General features: G+C 40.7%; 1 protein-coding gene and 1 long non-coding RNA gene across 2 annotated transcripts in view; one reads left to right on the forward strand and one right to left on the reverse strand.

The window, feature by feature from the left end:
* PDILT (protein disulfide isomerase like, testis expressed) overlaps positions 1-18304 on the reverse strand; it is a 25446-nt gene continuing 7142 nt past the window's right edge. The window contains 10 exon segments of the mRNA XM_053992366.1: positions 1-200; positions 1914-2003; positions 4489-4670; positions 6006-6126; positions 7373-7570; positions 8522-8647; positions 9624-9734; positions 10265-10402; positions 12166-12299; positions 15183-15389. Coding sequence (XP_053848341.1) covers positions 132-200; positions 1914-2003; positions 4489-4670; positions 6006-6126; positions 7373-7570; positions 8522-8647; positions 9624-9734; positions 10265-10402; positions 12166-12299; positions 15183-15389 — 1376 coding nt within the window. The 3' untranslated portion in view covers positions 1-131.
* On the forward strand, positions 2833-4480 carry LOC128815338 (uncharacterized). The gene is made up of 4 exons (XR_008439619.1): positions 2833-2858; positions 3231-3293; positions 3538-3660; positions 4338-4480. It is a non-coding gene; the product is annotated as an uncharacterized LOC128815338 (long non-coding RNA).

The following is an 18304-nucleotide window of genomic DNA, read 5'->3' on the forward strand; positions in this document are numbered from 1 at the left end:
TGGATACTAAATTCTTTACTTTTATTTTTTTATTCAGCTCTGTGTTCACTTGAGATGAGTCATTTTTCCAGTGAGCTCCTTCAAGGAAGGATTCCTCACAATCCTGAGAATATTTCTCTTTCTCTGTACTATTAAAGTTCTTTCTCTGTTATTACAGTTTCCTTTTGGCTGAAATCCTCTTTGATTCCTCCCAAAGGATCCTTTTAAAAAAGGAAATGCAAAAGGAAAATTGCTTATTACAAATATTCACAAAGACTCTAGTAATTCTTAAAAAAAAACCCAAACATTTTAAGATCAGTTGAAATGCAGATTTTCATCTTTTCAACCAAGGAACTTGAGGTCTTCTTAATGAGGTCAGAAATTGTGCAGCTGTTGCTAAAATGCACTTTGTTTTCAAATATTTTCACTGGTTTATGGCAAAGCTTAGATGAAGCTTTGTATGAAGATTTAATATGAACATAGAATACCATGTGTGCTGATGGGCACAAGACTGTCTTTCTTTGACAATCTCAAAAGAAACTACCCTACTTATCTTGTTTGTGTGTTTGGGAATGCCTGAGGTGAGGATGAAGAATTACTTCAAGAGGGGAGTTCATATCAAGCACTGTACTGCCAATGGTCTAATACTGCAATCTTCTGGGAAAATGTGGTGGGTGTCAGGTAAGGGTGGAAAAAGTGAACAGATGAGAAAATGCCAATTACTTACTCCTTTTGCTACACAGAGCATGGTTTTGAGTGGTATTTTCTAAGCTGACTTTTTTACTTATTCTCTTATGTGAAATAAAGCATGAAGAAGAGACAGCAGAATATACAGAGCTCAAATACTGCATGTAAAAGACTGTAGAACTCAACAGATCTGCTTGAAACACAGCACTAGGGAACATGCAAGAGGCAGACATCAGCTGTAGGCTTTGGCTACTGGAAAGCAGAATTTTGCAGTGACTGGGCAAAGGTGGGTGTCTGGTCCTGCTCTGCAGCCTTCTGTGTCCCAGTACTAGTTTAGTCATCTCTCTCCATCAGTAACTACATATTGAAGCACTGAATGCAGGAGAAAATCAAAGCCTCTGGTGGAGATAAGTCTGAAGACTCAAAGCTGTTTCTCCACCCACAGACAGTTTTCCTACCAGCTGAAAAGAGTGTTAATAACAATTGCTATCCTGTGGTCCCACTTCATTCTGGGCAGAAAGGGCCCAGGATTCTTATACTGGGTGGACAGTGTCTCCATTTACATGTCAGGATTTTTTCTGTTGCTTGCAGTTCTGTGTGAAGATCAGTGACATTGCTCACTTACCATGTGTCTTTTTGCAGTGAAGTGTCTGTGATTAAATAACAGGCAGCTGTGGGACAGGCAGCAAACACTGCTCTGGTCTGACTTACAGAAGAAAGGGTCAAGGAACTGGACAACAATCACAACCACATTGCTCAGAGAAGGGACATCATGTGCTCTCAGTTGTGCCTTGTTTTACGAGGAAGAGAAGCTGCACTGAATGTAGCAGAATGAATTGAGCAATGGAGATTCGAACAACTCTGACACTTAGCTGGGGCTTTGTTTTTTCCAGCTAAAATTGTGAACAAGTGCTGCTGCACACCTGTCAGGCTGCAGGCTCCTTTGTGCCTCACAGTGCTTACTGCCAGCGTTGATGTGGTGACTCAGGGATAACATGAGCAGTGGGAGATGAGGGGTTTGTGTGATAAGAACAAGGATGTGAGTGGGTGTGTGCCTGCCAGGCTGTGGTACATGACTGCAGCTGCTGTGGGGATGGAACCAGCTACGAACTGGCAAGAACCACCCCAGCACTGGCACGAGCAGGGGCCCAGGAGAGTGGCTGTGCTACAGCCAGCTCAGGAATGTCTCCACAAGCTGGGAACCTGCCTGGGTTACACAGCAGATCAGGTCTGGATCAAATGCCTACCTTCTCTCCTGGTTCTGCTTTCGTCTTTCTTTGTTCTTCTAAGAATTCAGAAAATGCCTCCAATGTATATTCTCCAGTATAGGCCAATTCCTGAAAAAAAAATTTAAAGTTAAGTACGTAACTCTGTACACAAAATTTTGGAAATAATGGCAAAATGAGGTGGAGGATTTTGGTTCTTTAGACTGCCCAAACTCTAGACTTTTGTGCTCAGTTTAGAAAGCAAGCACAGAGGCACAGCAGGTTCCAACATTACATGAAAATTGAGTGTAAAGAAGAAATAGATACATATTCCTTAGAAGAAAAGGATTTGTATAAAAAACCATTATTTTGTGGTACTAGTTGGGGATCCTGCCAGCTACTGACATCAGTGGGGTTTTTTGTGCTTAACAATAAACATTGGCAAGATATTCTGAAGAGCAGAGTATTTTAAGTGTCCAGCCATGCTATTCAAAGCTGTTCAAAGATTTTGATGGAATTCAAATTCTGGAAAAGTTTTGAAATACACTGTTGCACAGCTTGAAAGAAGAGGATGAAGATGATCAGTGACACTAATTTCCTTATTCTTCACCTTAAATTGGGGATTTTCTGAGGATTTTCTTCCGAGGAAGTGTAATGAAAAGTAGTTTCAGTTTAGATCTTTGAAATTTTCTGAGTGGGTCTAGGCACCATATTGTATTTTAAAGATTCCTCTCCAAAAAACCTTTGTTCTCTGGAAGTGTAAAAGGGTTTCGCACAAGTTTTTTAGAAAAAAATTGTAGAAGTTCATGTACATGACACTGGGAATTGTCTGCTGTTATCTGAGTGTATTTAGAAATAGGTGAAGGCCTATTCTCAGCTGGGTTAAGCTCATTCCCACTGAGGCCAATAAAGTTGTGTTACTTTACACTGGGCACTCTTACAACTGATTTGAGTTTGAAGGACTGTAAACAAAACACCTCCAGACTGGTGAGTTCACTAAAATGGTACACTTTTTGTATACTAAAAGTTTGGTATTTCCATTACAAAAAAAAAAAAAAAAAAAAAAAAAGTGTGGCAGCTTTGAAACTACTTTTTAATCGTTTTTATATTTGTAAGTTTAAGTTTCTCAAGAAAGATTATTTTATTTCTCCAGAGGCAATTAACATTCTCAGCTGAGTCTTGATTTTTATCAACTCTGATGATGGCTGGAACACCAGTTTCTCAGAGCCTGAAGAGCTGTAAAGCCAGAGAAACAGCTGATTCCTGCAGTGGTTACTGGGGATATGTGCCAACACTTTTCATTACAGTAATCAATGCACAGGAGTATGGAAAAGGTATTTTTTCTCACTTAACCCATAGAAACAGACATCTCCAGGAGCCTGCACTGCTAGTCAAGTACAAGATGAAATCTCTGCACTTGAGGTAAGTAGTGCAAAAACATGGTGCACAAGGAAGAACTTGAGATTTCAAATAGCCTTTAATTCCAGAGTATTTTCAATTATGAAACAACCCCTTAATAGTTAATGAAGGTTTTTACTGGTTTGGGTTTTTTTGTTTGTGGGGGTTTTTTTTGTTTGTTTGTTTGTTTGTGGGTTTTTTTGGTTTTTGTTTTGTTTTGTTTTTTTTTTTTTTTTTGCAAACTGACATTTATTTTGAACATTTAAAGGGTTTCTGCTTTTCTGCCAGAAGACTTACATCATGTGAGTGTGCAGGACTGCACTTCAATTCATCAGAAGTTGTACATGCACATCTGAGAGGACTATTTCTCAAAGATTAAATGAGGACATGGGTAAATGTCTTAGAATTTAATTTAAGTTTACTACTAAAAAGAAAAATGAAAAGCTTAGTAATGCCTTAATTATAGTGGTATCTTACTTTTTTTTTACTTCAGTGATATTTTCTTTTTAATTAGATAATCTACATAGATGGAGAATGTAGCTATTTAATATTTTTTTGCCTCCACTTTCAGCAGCATTTTCTAATTATTTTGTAACATAGCTGATTGATTAGGCAGTATATTGCAAAAATCATTGGTCTTGACAACAAATATTTTTCACCAGTGGAGGCTGGGATACCAGAATGAAGTAAAATTACTGGCTTGAATGTATAGAAGAAAAGTTTTTATTTGGGTTTTGTGAAAATGTAGAGGAAAATAACAAGAGTAGTATCAACATTTTAGAGACATTTATCATACATGCTCTGGAAAAAACTAGCACAAGTAATTCTTTGAGAGAACATCTCTTGTCATGGTTTGAGGTAAAAAGGCACTGCAGTCATTGGGAGGTAACTGTAAATTCACTCCAAGTTGACACTGTTGCTGGAACCCAACAAGCTGATCGGAGATTGTTAAACTGCAGGATGTGGGGCCCTAAGGACTTGTAGTCCAAGTGAGTAAATGATACCTGAGCTCTTGCCACAGCCTCATATGTAGGATGAGACAATAGAAGGGTTTCTCCTCTAATTCAGGTTCTTGGCAGCAATATCTACTCAGTGCTGAGCAGAAAAGGACCAAAGCTTTCCTAGTGAAAGGACTCCTTTCTCCCTGTGACACCTGTGCACGTGCAAGCACAGCCCCTGCCTTGCTGTGCCTCCCCAGTGTCCCCCAAGAGCTTCTCACCTGGTAGTGTGAGCCGGCAGGGAAGAGCGTGAAGAAGGGATAGCGATCCAGCGCCACGGACAGGATGTCGTTTGCTGTGACGTCAATCTTTGCAATCATTGTGTCTTTGTGACTTGCGTATCGCTCTCCCAGCTTATCCCAGATCAGCAGGAGTTTTCTGCACTCATGGGACCAAGGGGCATCTGCAAATTTAAAAATAAAATTATAAGGACACAGGAGTGCGCGTGGTGGTGCAATCACGGGGACCTATCTAGCCCTTCAGGTTAACAGGGTTTGTGGTGAATGTCTGCTTGAAACCATTTTCCCTTCATGAATTTCACATTTCCATGTAGTGATAACTATTATTCATTAACACATTTCTGATAGCAGTGCTGCTTTAGCCTTTTATAACTGTAACAAACACAGAACTTGGATTATTTTGCTCGAGAGGTGTGCCAGATAACCAGTGCAACCCACGTTAAGTCTTGTGTCATTCCTGTGTTGAAATACTTGTCAGAACTACAAAATACTTCCTGTATACTAAAATTAACTGTGTTCATAAATCACGCTATGTTGACTCTAGAAAGAGAAGTTTGAGTCATGGTGCTGTTTTGACTCAGCACTGCACAGATACAAGTCACCAGAAAGGCAAACTGCTGAGGGCCCAGTGTCCCTTTAAAAAGCTCACAGCACAGTTGCAGTCCCTCAGTTGGGAGAACAATGCTCACACTTGGTTCATACAGAATTGCAATTTCAGGAGTACTTGACTGAATACATTCCCTGCCTTTCATTTCCAGAGGACTTGGTTCAATTCTTGCTTAGCTTATTCAGTTTGTTCATGATACTGAAATGTAAAAATTACTTCTGTGAGTGACACAGCTGCAGCCAGCAAGGAGGGTGGCAGGAATGTACTACCTTTAGGAATTTCTGGAATTCAGGGAAGTACTGTCTGTACTTCTGTTAATGCTGCACATTTGCTTTACTGAAGTAACTGAGGCACAAACTAATTCCTGCTGGCTCGTACAAGGATAGGGCAGAGGTTTCTTGCTGGAAAGAGTTATGTAAGGAAGCCACATCCCTTGCAGATAGAGGAGGAAAAAAAGAGTTACAATTTTCTAAACCACAATTCCTATCTGGGATTTAATCCTAGAGCATTATAACCAGACAATCTCACTAAATTCTCCCTCTGCCTTGGAAGACAGCCTGACTCATGCTGTACAACACGCTTCCATCGTACACCATGACGTTCCAGCGTCCTGTCTTTCAACACAGAGATTTCATATGGCCTTGACAAATATTTACTGAACAGATCCAGTGCTACTCAGTGCAACACTAAGTCAGCAAAGGTATCACAGCATTTCCATAGCTATAACACAAATTTTGCTTCAATTCTTTCCAGAAACACTAAAAATTCATTGAGCTCAGATTCTGTAAAGTGCAAAGATTAGTTTGGTATGTATAAGTGTGAGCTTTCATTTTTTCCTTCCAATTGATCACATTATAGCAGCTTAAAATCTGAATTCAATGACAACACTTACAAAACATAACAAATACAGTCATGGTCTTATTGAAGATGATACTGTTGAAATTCTTCCCAACAAGCACTTTGACAGGCATCTTGTCCCAGTCTTGTGGAATTTCTTCACTAGGGAGATGTTGCTGAGCAGAAAAAGAAACATTGCTGTGAAAGTGCAGGGAACATTGAGAAACTGTACTCTAGCTCAAGTTAATGTGAGACTGATGGGACATTACCTAATGTGCTCTGTTACTGTCTGATAACTCTTTTATATCATTACATCCTGGTCAGCCATGGTTCCACCTTCTCTCCCTTCAGCAGGAGCTGGGATCTCACACCCCAGGGTAGTTGGTACTCAGAACTACTTCTCCCTCTCTTGAATGCAGGCTCTGTAGCAGACTGTCTGCAAATGATCCCTTGGAACACAGTTGTATTCCTTGTCCTGAATTCTTGTTGCCCGATTTTCAGAAGCTGGACTACTGAACAGTTTATGTGCTGTGGGCTTTCAAAAGTGATGTAAAACACACCAGGAAGTGTGCATTGCTGCTTAAATCTCTGCCTTCACCACCAGTCACGGTCCCCATGACTTCTACAATTTACAGTGCAGTAGCTGGGAATTTATCTTCTTTAACACCATGGCACAGTAGCAGAAAGGCACATGTGCCCCATGGAAGCAGATCCTGGTGAGAGAGGCCACATCCCCTCTGCTTCCATCCTTCTGCTCCCTTCCAACACTAAATACATCATCTACCTACTCACGTTTCTCTGCTCTCAATCTGACTGCTTTATCTTTTCTCCCTGTAAATCACCCTGAGGAGCACTGAATAAGCACAATGTTTTAATGTATTTTTCACAGGAGTGTGATGATGCCTCATTATGGCAACAAATGCTGTGTTTACCATTGGGAATGATCCCCCTGGGAAAATTCACTTCACTAAACTTACTTTAAACAAATACCAAATGTTAATCCCCTCTGAAACTGTCACTTTTCGATTTACTGGATTTTTCTGTAACCTTAAAATCTGTTGCAATGATTGTTTGCATCTCTCCCCAGCAAAGGAAAGGAAATATCTCCATTATAGCATCAGAAAGATAGAGGCATAGGGAGTTTTTAAACCACTAAAATAAAACAGCTGGCATCAGTTAAAATATTGGGCATAAATGATCAATCCAGGATTTACACTGGAGGACTTGTAGCCCACCTCAGTTGTTAAATACAGAGGAATGCTCTGTCAACAGCAGTAGATGGTAGATGAATATATTAGGGTGACAGTGGATTAATAAACCAGTGATCACAATAGGACACTTCTAATTTTAAAAGGGGGTGCTCTGCCAAGTTTATGTTTTAGCTGGTGTAGTAGAGAGCTGTCTCGTTAGTAATGGACATACCTTTGCTTGTCCATTTAGGTAGCTCTGGCAAAATTCTTTCAGGTTCTCCATAGTCACCTCATCCGCAGGCATTTTGTACCTGGCATCGCTGGTCAGATTCAGGATTCTCACAGCAGGAACATCAATGTCCCTGATGCGAAAATACTCAAAAATCCGTCCATTCCTTGCTTCATTAGTATCCACCAAAACAAACAATACCTGATGATAAAGAGAGAATCATGCATCTGGTTGAACCTTCCAGCTTTGGTTTAGCCATTTTGGAGAAATGGACTGTGGAGCTTGGCAGTGGGGTAGGATCTAACCTTAAATTCAAAAAACTGTGCAGAATTATTTTTGGTCTCAGACCGAAACCCGGAAGCTCTGTGGACTTTATTATACCTTGATCCTAGTTAATAACAAATGCTAAAACAGAAGTACTGAAGCTTTTCCCTCTGTCCCTTCACAGTGCTGTGCTATCATGTCTTTCAGTAACACTTCTAAATTACCCCCCACAGTGCTTATTACTCTTCTTCATAAATCTTGACAGGACAGAAGAGCTGAAACACCTGTAATCCATATGTATTTACCAATATCTGATATTTGACTACAAGATGACTTACTGTTCTTCAGTGTCTCATGTACCTGGAGCAGGAATAGCACCACAGAAAACCAAAATACTTGGGTATTGTATATACTGCTTATAACTGTCTCTATACATGCCAACATGTTGCTGCAGGCAAGGCTATGCACATATCTTGCAATATTCCTCAGATTTTGTAGCTGGCTCCAGCCTTTTCTTCAGGCAATATTCTGAGATCCTCGTGGTATTTCCTGGTAGAGCCAGAAATTGCCAGAATTTTGCTAAAACTACCTTTGGTTGGAAGTTGCTCCCAGAAAATGGTATTTGTAAAATCAGAAACAGGTTAATTTGGAGCAGCTGGAATTAGTGCTCTTCTTTGTAATCTTTGTGTTTTAAAGAATCATTTCCAAGTGAAGTTTATCTTTCAACTTGTCCTTAACAAATTCAAATAATAGTTACTGGAACTGTTTTTAAATGGTTTGGTAGAGTTTGGACTGACAGCAGTGTATTTTTACCAGTAATACTGGTGAGTAGTTTTCCACTGATCTTTTGGCATTCCTATTTGCAAATCTGGATTCAGTGTTACAAACCTTTCCTCTGAATTCTGCAGCAGCAGACTGGTAGTTTTCGTAAATCTCATTGAATGTCTCCAAGTTCATTGGGGTGAACAGCAGGATGTGATTTTCAACAGGGACATCAAAAATCTTCACAGATGTCTGGGAAATAAAAGACTCAACATCTGCTCCACTCTTTGTAGGCAGAACAGTGAATCAAAGGCTCAGCATATCAGTATCCCTAGGCTGTGCTATTGCAAATTTTACTTTTTAAGACTCAGTTCCCAGTCATTTCCATAACCATTGGATTTTGTTTCATTGTTTTAAAGCAGATAAAGTAAGAAGAATCAGCAGCTGCTGAGGGTTTTTTTTTTTTTTTTTCTGTTCCAGGAAAAACCTCATAGTTATTCATAGATTTTTACAGTCAGAAGGGACCGTGATCTTCTAGTCTGACCTCCTGTATAACACACACAGAAGAATTAATGCTGAAAGTAAAAGGTGGTGTTACCCAGGGAGGCCCAGTTGCTGTGGAGGAAAGACCTGGCTGGGCACTTCCTTCCCTTCTAGGTAACATCAGCAGCTTGTATCTCCTTCCCTGCACAGGACTACCTTTTTTCTCATGCAACCCTATAATCAGAGGCAATGGGGTGTTCTGAAGGCAAGCAGGTATTTCCATGTCTTTCCTTTCCTACCTGCACTAGCAACAATTACTGCTGGTTTCTTTCCTTCTTGCCTTGGCCCAGAGCTCCCTGTGGCTGCGTTGGGCTGGAATGTTTGGAGCCAGGATTAGGGACTGACCCTCCAAGCTCCCAGCCCACCGAGCTGCTGCAGAAGCAGCCTAGGCCTTGTTGGCTGCACAGGAGGGAGGTCTTTGCATGCTCAGAGCTCACTGTTCCACCAGCCACTCCTCCCCTCCTCTAGGAAACAACATCTTGCCAGAGGGAAGCATCATTTGGCCTGGGTTAGACCAAGAGCTGCATGCTGGGTTCTGCTGGCATTTCTAGATGTGTTTAAGAGTGGCCTTGTGAAAAAAGCAAACTCTCACTCCCTAAGGTGCAGAGTAGCTCCCTAGGTCTCTTTCTGCATGGATTTCTCTCTTTCTCCCATAGGTTTTGCTAATACAGTGAAATGCACATACCTCAATATTATATTCAGTGACCAAATCCAAGGTAAAGGTTTTGATTAGCCTCGTCAGGCCCAGTTTGCTCTGTTTACCATCTTCAAGCACTTCATCATGCACAGGTTTTCCCTGGACAAACAGTGAAGTTTGTGAGGTTGGTGGCCTTATAAACTATAGGAGCAAAATGACAGGCTTTAAAAGTGAATTTTATGATCCTCAGCAACCGAAATTCCATAGCTTGTAAAATGAATGTCACAGCTAGATTGCAGAACAAGATTACAGCTAAAATTCAAGGTACAGCTGACAGCTTTAATTTGTTCAGTAATGTTGACATACTGAAAGATCATTCCTACATCTATACACAGTATCTGTGAGATATGCTTGCTCAGGAAATCATTGGTCTGACTACTTCCTAGTCTCAATATTGCTGCTACTCTGTGTAGTTTTGGTTTTGTTGTTGGCTGCTTCTGTTGGAGACTGGAAGAAAATTCCTGGTCAAAAGCAACACCCAAGAAAAGAGGTGAATGTCTGGAAAGTAAAGCTATTATACCCAGATCCTTAAGCATAAAATTTATATATAACCTGAAAAATTCCCAAACTGCCTTTCCAGAGCCCACAGCTGTCACGACACCTTACCTGCTAGACTTTTGTACTCCTACCTTCTTAAACACAATGAGAGAGTTCCTTTGGACACCGTAGTTAGCACAGACATCCTCACTGGCTGTCATCCCAAAAGGCATCTCTGGCACATCTCTTGCTGTCTCACAGAAAACTTCCACACTGTCAGTGTGAAGTTCCTAGTCCCAGAAAGAGTATTTATTAAGACTTTGCCCTACATCCTGCTAAGATGTGTAGGAGTAGAGCTCCAGGTGAAGCAAGCCCCTAAAATCTTGTGAAGTAAAGAGCAGAGTATAATTGTGAAGTGGATAATGCTTTCCCAGATTACCTCTAAGGGGGAAACCTAGGAGTGCTGTGACACAGCTCTTGTTGGCTGGCCTGGGTCAGCAGGGATGGTGTGGTGTCCCCTCTGTCCTCCCTGCACTGATCTCATCCTCCCTGCTCTCCCCTGGCACTGCCACCCTCTGCAAAGCCTTCTGCAGGCTGGGAGGGATGGTGCCAGCAGCTGCTCCCCCTGCACAGCTGGCAGGAGTGAGGGATTACAGGAGGGCTCTCTGCTCACAAGAGGAGCTGACTGGCACATCTGGGGATTTTGACTGAGTGCTCTTCAAGGCAGGGACCTTGACTCCTGCATCTGTCAAATAGTCACTGTGCTGTCCACCCTCACACTAATAGTAAATAAGCACGATGAAAGGCAACAGCACTTCCAGATTTTATTTAATCAGACAATTATTTCATGCTAGATGAATAGTAATTTATATGCTGAGACCTTCCAACATATCCTGGCACTCATATTTGTGAGCAGTCTGTGAGTAATAGAAGCCCAAATATGGCTCTCTATTTGCTTGGACACTGTTTTGTTGGCTTTCACCCATTAAATTTCTGACATGCCCTAGCTCACTGCTCATCTATTGCCCAAGCAAGACCAGGGTCCAGTCAAACACATCTGCAGGCAATATCTGCTATCAGTGTGGTTCAGGGAACTCTCTGGCATCACTGTGATAGAAAGAGCTTCTCAATTTCCCCAAGCACTGGAAAACTGCCTTTCTTCTTAAACAGCTGCAAGCAGATTGCTGCAAAGCAAAATTCTGGGCACTGAGCATTTTCACAGTTTGTCCTGTTATGTTCTATGTGCTCACCAGCTTCGTTACTATGGGGCATTTTGGTAATGAATCCTGTTTTCCATATCCACAGAACTTGGACTATCTGCTGTAGCCAGCACATTTGGGATATTATCAGTTCAGGTATGAGTCCAGACATTCTGCTTTTAACTGGGCAGGGAGATATCAGAATAAAAGTCTCTTTAGTTAGAGAAAATCCTTGATTGAATTTCCAGATATTAAGGATCTCAAGGACACATTGAAAAATCAGAAAAAAACTGTTCCTATTTTATTCACTCTGACTGCATTTCTATTGACTGTTGATCAGTAGCATTCAGCCCAAATCCTAACAACATTATTCTGCTCTGGAAGCTGGTAGAATTTGCTTGAGAAAGGATTACATGTGTTGGATCATCTACAGTGGTAATATTTTATGACTTCCTATCTGTGCAGATTTGGCCTTCTTCACATCAGGAAAATTTGGGAGAGTTTGGCAGGAGGCCTTTCTCTGAGGATGCAAGAAACACTGCTGTGACCAGCCAGAGCTGTGCAAACACTGCTGGAGCACCCTGCTCTCAGGGTCTCTGTGCCCAGGTGCTGGTTAAGGAAATGTGCTGTGGTGTAAGATTTCCTTATTTCTGCCTTGGCTGCTTGTCTGAAAGTGTGAAAAAATAGATAGAGACTATTAATTTTTTTTTTTTTTCAAATGTAGATAAAACTGAGGATCTGCATTTTTCTGGTGAGTTCTTGGTCTTTTGGATGTGTGGGCTCTGGTGGTGATAGCAAGCAGTATATCCCAAAGCTGGAACAGAACCAGCCTTTTGAGTTTTCCAGATAATTACCCTAAAGAAGCCAATCACTGCTAAATCATCAGCTTTTATGATGGCTTCAGCCTGATCAGTAGAGTTGATTAAAACAGTGCTAGGTCCTGTTCTTCTTTCTACCCATGTAATAAAGGTTGAAGCTTTTCTGACTCCTGTGGGAGGAAAAGAGAGTTAAAATGAAAATCAAAATGAATGGCAGAAATTTCTGTGCAATCAGGACAGAGGCAGTGGAGATGCAGAGGGATGCTGAATACAAATGGACTTGGGCTCCTTAGGACTGAGGTCAAAGCTGATTGAGAGGGGATTTGAGGTATCCGAGTTCAACCTCAGGTTCTAGTCACCATTTAAACTATTGTGGCTCTAGAAGACCAACAGTGGATCCGTACAGCTTTTTCTGAGACCTCTGCAAATGGATTTATGTCCAGTTAAATGATTAATCACACATGGAGAATAGAGATGAGGAAATTCAGACAGGTAGAAAACCTGTCCTGCAAGATTTCATGTGTCCCAAAATCACAGTAAGCTATAAAGTGCTATTGACCTAAGGTTTAATCCACCATGACTTCAAACCAATTGCAGATTTTATTGAACTGTTTGTTCAATTACATTAGGTGTCAAAATTGTTCCTTTGATGCTGCAGGAGGGATCTGATAGGCACAGAGACATGTTAAAATTCTTCTGTGGGGCCATAGCATCACTTCAGTTTAGACATAAGAAACAAAGCTGAAGTGTCAAAGTTGTCATTTAGTTCTGGATTGTTCCATCTTTTGGCTTCCAAATTACTACTACCAGTTTTACTGAGATTATAGTCAGTCTGTTTATTTGGTAAATTGTCCTAAGCTTTCAGAAGTCTTAGAGTATTGAATCTCTTTAAAAATTAAATTTTTAAACTATCATGTTTTCAGAGGAATTTGAGGCAACAAACTGAGTCTCAGGCCACTAAAATCTTAGCCCTTTCATCTCTGTATGACAGACAGGCTTGTTGGAACAGAGTAAGGGTTAATTAAAATCATACATGAAAAAGAAAAAGTTAAGTATTAGAGTCAAGATGTATGGTACAAGTGGATTATCAGACATGCAGGTCCTGGTACTGTGCATTTTAGCAGTTTGACAAGATCAAAATTGAGTCAGACTGTTTTACTGCCACAATTTTGCAGCAGACAGCACTGCAACTAGTTTAAAATACTTTGCTTTTTAGTAAGTGATCTGTGATCTGAGCAGTCATCTGCTCTGGAATGTATAGGCTGCAGAACAGAGCAAAGCACAGAGCAGTATCTAGTGGCCACACAGTGCTTGACTTCTGCTGTCTGTAGGCAGAATTGAGGTCTTGTCACTTATGTCAGTGCTATGGCCCCTAAGCATCTTTTCTGTGTGGTTAATCTTTCTGTTGAGTTCCTTTAACCAGCCTGGCCAAATTCTGACCTTGCAGTTGTAAATGATGATTTTACAAAGCCTAGAATTTGGCTCTCATGTTATGCCCATTGCCAGGGACACCATTCAAAAAGTCCATTTTCCATAAGGAGTTGAATTAATTTATTGATTTAAGCAAGGTCTGCAGTTTCTTTTGTGGTATGAAGGATGTACCAAGCCCTGTATGAGAAGTCACTGGGTGACCAGTGCACATTTCCAATTGCCAATGCCCAGTGGTTTAAAAGGCAAACATGGTACGTGAGGTTTTACTCAGTGTTGCACATAAACATTTACCAGGGAACAAAATGTAATTTAAGCCATTGTTGGTGGCACATGTCCTCCAAAGAATGGTGCTGTCTGTCTTGTAAAAAGCACAGAGCAGCAGCCAGTTTCCTAATTCCTGCATCTTGCTAGAAAGTGTGCCTGAAATAGCAGCTCTCTGCTGCAGGGCAACTCTGTGTGTGTTGTTACAATTCTCTGTGCTCGCTGTTTCACACCAGAAAATCTGTCAGGTTTACCAGTTTAAGAGAGGTTTTCTTGTCAATGTTGTAGATTTAATCAGAGACTGAAGGTGGGGGCTTTTGCTTTCAGGCATCAGCACCTCTAATAAAAGTTCAGTATGGCACATCACGCTTTCGGTGGCATTTGTGCAGAGGCTGCTGTTTGCACAAGTCTAGGTGGTGGGAACTTGGTAAGAAATTCAATAGCAAGGAGGAGCAAGTTGCTAAAAATACTGAAGATCAGGTTTCAGCAGGAGCCACTGGGGGCTCAGCAGTTAAAGATATCTTAGCACTAGGTTGTGTACAAGTTCAGGAGGCAAACTTTGAGTTCCTTTTTTTGTTTGTTGTATTAAACTTGTGACTCACCTATGCTCAGAGTACACCATCAGATGCTTGGCTAAGTCATGCAGTTTTTATCACCTCTGTAAAAGTTCATCATTTTATGAAAAACATAACCTTTCTTGTATGTACCGTAAGTGAACAAAAATGTTTAATAAGACCTGGATTTCTGGGCTTGCTCAAGTCTGTGGTTGCCTTTGCTTAATAGCTTTCTGTAAAATACTTCAAATTATTCCACGTTGTATTCTAAGCCACGTATGAGCTCCCTCTGATGGCTAAATGGCAAAATTATTTTCCTTAGCTTAGGAAGTGGACCTGTATGTTAAGGACCCTGTGAATTCCCAGTTCTTTGTTGGATGTAGTGTTGCTCCAGCCTGTTTCTGTAGGCACACTGCCCATGGGAATTGCAGTGGACCAGAAGAGTAATGGAGGAGTTTGGGGACCCAATTCTTGTTTGGCATAACTCATTAATGTTTATTGTAATAATTGGGAGTAAGTTGTCTTGTTGGGGCGATTCTGTACTCGGTGGAGTAACACCAGTAATTAATTTGACTGTGTGAACTTAATATAGAGAAGATACTCAGTTATGCCCTTGGAAGATAAATTCAGATTTGAGTTCCTGTATTGGTACAGAAGCAATTGCATATTTAACACCAGGGGCAAAACCAGCTTCCCACCTTGTGTATTTTTTATCTGAGTATCTATATTTTTCTTCTCAGCAGGGTAATAGATGGGTACATCCTGTCATTACATATCATTATCTTATCAGTGCACGAGACAGTTTACCTTTGCAGTCTATGGGATCTTCCCTGCTGCCATTCACAAAAAACTTCACAGTAGGAAAGGCTTGAATATTAAATTCTTTTCTCAAATCATGTTGGTATGTCACATCAATTTTGCCAAACTGGATTCTTGGAGCTTCTTTTTTAAGCTGTCGTGCAGCCTCAGCAAATTCTTCAGATAAATTCTGAGAAGACTGAGATAAAGTAACATCTGGAAAAAGCCAATCAAAAGCAAATGGGTTACATAAGCCACAGTGTGAAGCTTTCTAGTGGAGGTTGTTGTGTCAAGTGGTAGCTGGAGGGTTTGAATAAGGTCTTCTATGACTCAGAAATAAATGAGGGGTTATATTTACTTCTTTATATCGATGCTGTTTTTTCACCACTCCATATGTCCTTGAACCAATCACGATGAACAACCAGCAACATTTCAGTATTCTTTTGTTGGGAAAATATGTGGAGCCATTAAAAAGTAATTTGACTGACTGTGCTGGATATGAGTTTAAGAGAGGTGAAGGATAGAGTTAAATATTGCTCACACTGGGACTCTATGATCCCATTTTTGTAAGCACTTCACTGAGGCAAACTTTCGTAATGCAGAAAGTACTTTTCCAGATGAGATACGGAGGTGGGAAAGAGAGGAGCAGAGTGTGGTGTTTGAAAGGCTGGCAGTGTATTCCTCATGCTGTCCTGTGTGCCAGCCCTTCTCCAGCTCAAATGGCAGCTGTGTGTTTGGTGGAAGCAGAGAGCCCATCCTACGCTGGGCCCTGGAGCTGTAAAGTTCTATTAACATGAAAAAAGGACAAGAGAAGGAAACCAGGCACACAGACTGCTCTGCATTCATAGACAAGTAAGAGATAAAGGCCTGGAGCTTTATATTTTGTAACTTGGGTTGAAAAAAACCTGAATTTTGATTGAAATTGAGATACTCTGTCTTATTAAATGGCTTTTATTATAAAGAACAAAATTTTTTCTTTCAATTATGCACATAAACATTTTTGTTTCTTCAATATACTTTGCAAATAGGAAGAGATGAAGAACATGCAGTTAAATTTGGTTTCATAAAATTGTGTTTGTTCTTTTGTGTATAGATGGGTGTTTTTGTGTATATACACATTCAGATATATAACTGCACAAGCACACACACAAACACACCAAAGCATAAATATAACAAAACAACTGTCTTTTGTTCTTTCACAAAATAGCAGATGCACTTCTCTAGAACATACCTTGTGAAGACATTGCCCAGTGTGGTTATAACCAAAAAGTAAATGGACATTTCTGTAAGAGTTCTAATACATGAAAGATAAATCCATATTCTAACTCAGTGCTGAGTTACATTCCTTACATTATTCATCATTATCCTTGCTCTGAATCCCAGCCATCAATTATTTTCTCCCACCTTACTACTGCAGCAAGTGTGAAGATCAGCATCAAATAATACTATTTTCTCATAATATTAAAGTGATAGTGCTAGGCCCTTCCACATCCAGCCACATCCAGACCCGTCCTGGCAGAGGCTCACAGAACCCCTGCACTGGAAGAGTTGCTCCAGCTGCTAATATACCAAAGGGCTCCTGTTAGTAGAACAAAACTTAGAGTCTGCTCAGGGGATACTCAGATACCATGAGATGAAGAGAAGGTGCTTCTCTAAATAAAGTAAATGAGCCTGAAGACAACAGTCCAAACCCAAGTTGTGTTCTAACTGCCTGTAAGATTAGTGTTTCGTCAAATAAGCGTATTATGATTTTTCAAAGAAATTTTACCCAAACTCTAATTTCCTATTTCCAATTGATAAAAATGGTCTTATGAACCTTTCCCTCAACAGGATTGTAATGTGTTATCTCCTAGCACCAAAAAAAAAGGGGGAAAAATATCTCCCGTTGTAGCTCAACATGCTCTAGAGGCAAAAGCGGAAAACCTGCAATTCTGAGCCGGCAACATAAGAAATTGCATATCTACCCTATAAAAATACTGCTGATTTTGGAGACACAGTGTGTTGAGCCTTTATGAAATATTTTTGCTGAAAATGATTGCAAAGGTGGACTATTCAATAAGACATGGAGTACTTGCTGTTCAATTTGAGAGCGCTGATACACAGAGACTGCAGGTGGCAGGGCTAGCCCAGAACTGGGCAGGGCTAGCCCAGAACAGATACTGAGCTTTCCAAGAGGAAGGGTATGTGGCTCTGGACAGAGTGTAGCTGGAGTAAGGAGCAGGAAACTTCATAGCAAACCAGGATCCAGCAGCTTTCAGCTAATTCTAATGCAGTGTTTTACACCAGAGGCAGTTTCAGTGTAATGATTTTTTTCCTAATAACCTATGGTTGCACAGCTGTTTAACCACAGCTGGGAAAGTGGAAGCTGAAATGCTTTTTGCACAGGGAAATAAGAAGGGGCAGAAGAAACTGTTGGTGAACTCAAGAAACAGAAGCTGAAATTTCACAAATGTAAAAGAAATATTAAGCTTAGATACTAGACATTTAGGTAGATTGTCTGTGGGGAAGAGGGCATAGGATCCATTTTTCTCTGAAATATTTTTATCCCAAAGAGATATTTTAGGAATGATCTCTTATCACTGAATGACCTGAGTAGTCAGAGTTGGAGCTAACTAGGAATGTAAATAGCATGCTTAGATAATGAGAGTTGGTAGAGTTAGCAGCTCCATGCTGCAGCTGGGAGAAGTGCATGACTCCAGCAGTCAGAGACAGGAGAACTTTAAGTACCATTAACCTGCTAACTGTGAGACACAAGCTCAGTGAGTGAACAGACAGATAAAAACTGTTTCCTTGACTACCCAGAAATCATGTGGAAACATCCATCATGCACCTTTCCCCTGCTTTCCTGAGTGATTAGACTCCTCTTCAGCTCTCCATCAATTCCTTTTCATTCCACTCATTCTCTGTTTGCCTCCCAGGTGCTTTATCTTTCAAGTCATTTGAGTGTTGCAGGAAATCATCACTCCTTTTATTGGGAGCCTTTTCTTGAGTTTTGTTTCACTTCTTCTGGTTTAGATTTTTATTGACACCAATCACTTCAGGCCGTGGGATGAGGAAGCAGCTGCTGGGGCTAATGTGGCATCACAGGCTCCAAACTCGAGGAGCATCAGCAGGGAACAAGAGCAGACACG

The sequence above is a fragment of the Vidua macroura genome, chromosome 16 (genome assembly GCF_024509145.1).
Source record: "Vidua macroura isolate BioBank_ID:100142 chromosome 16, ASM2450914v1, whole genome shotgun sequence".
In the NCBI taxonomy this organism is placed as follows: domain Eukaryota; kingdom Metazoa; phylum Chordata; class Aves; order Passeriformes; family Viduidae; genus Vidua; species Vidua macroura.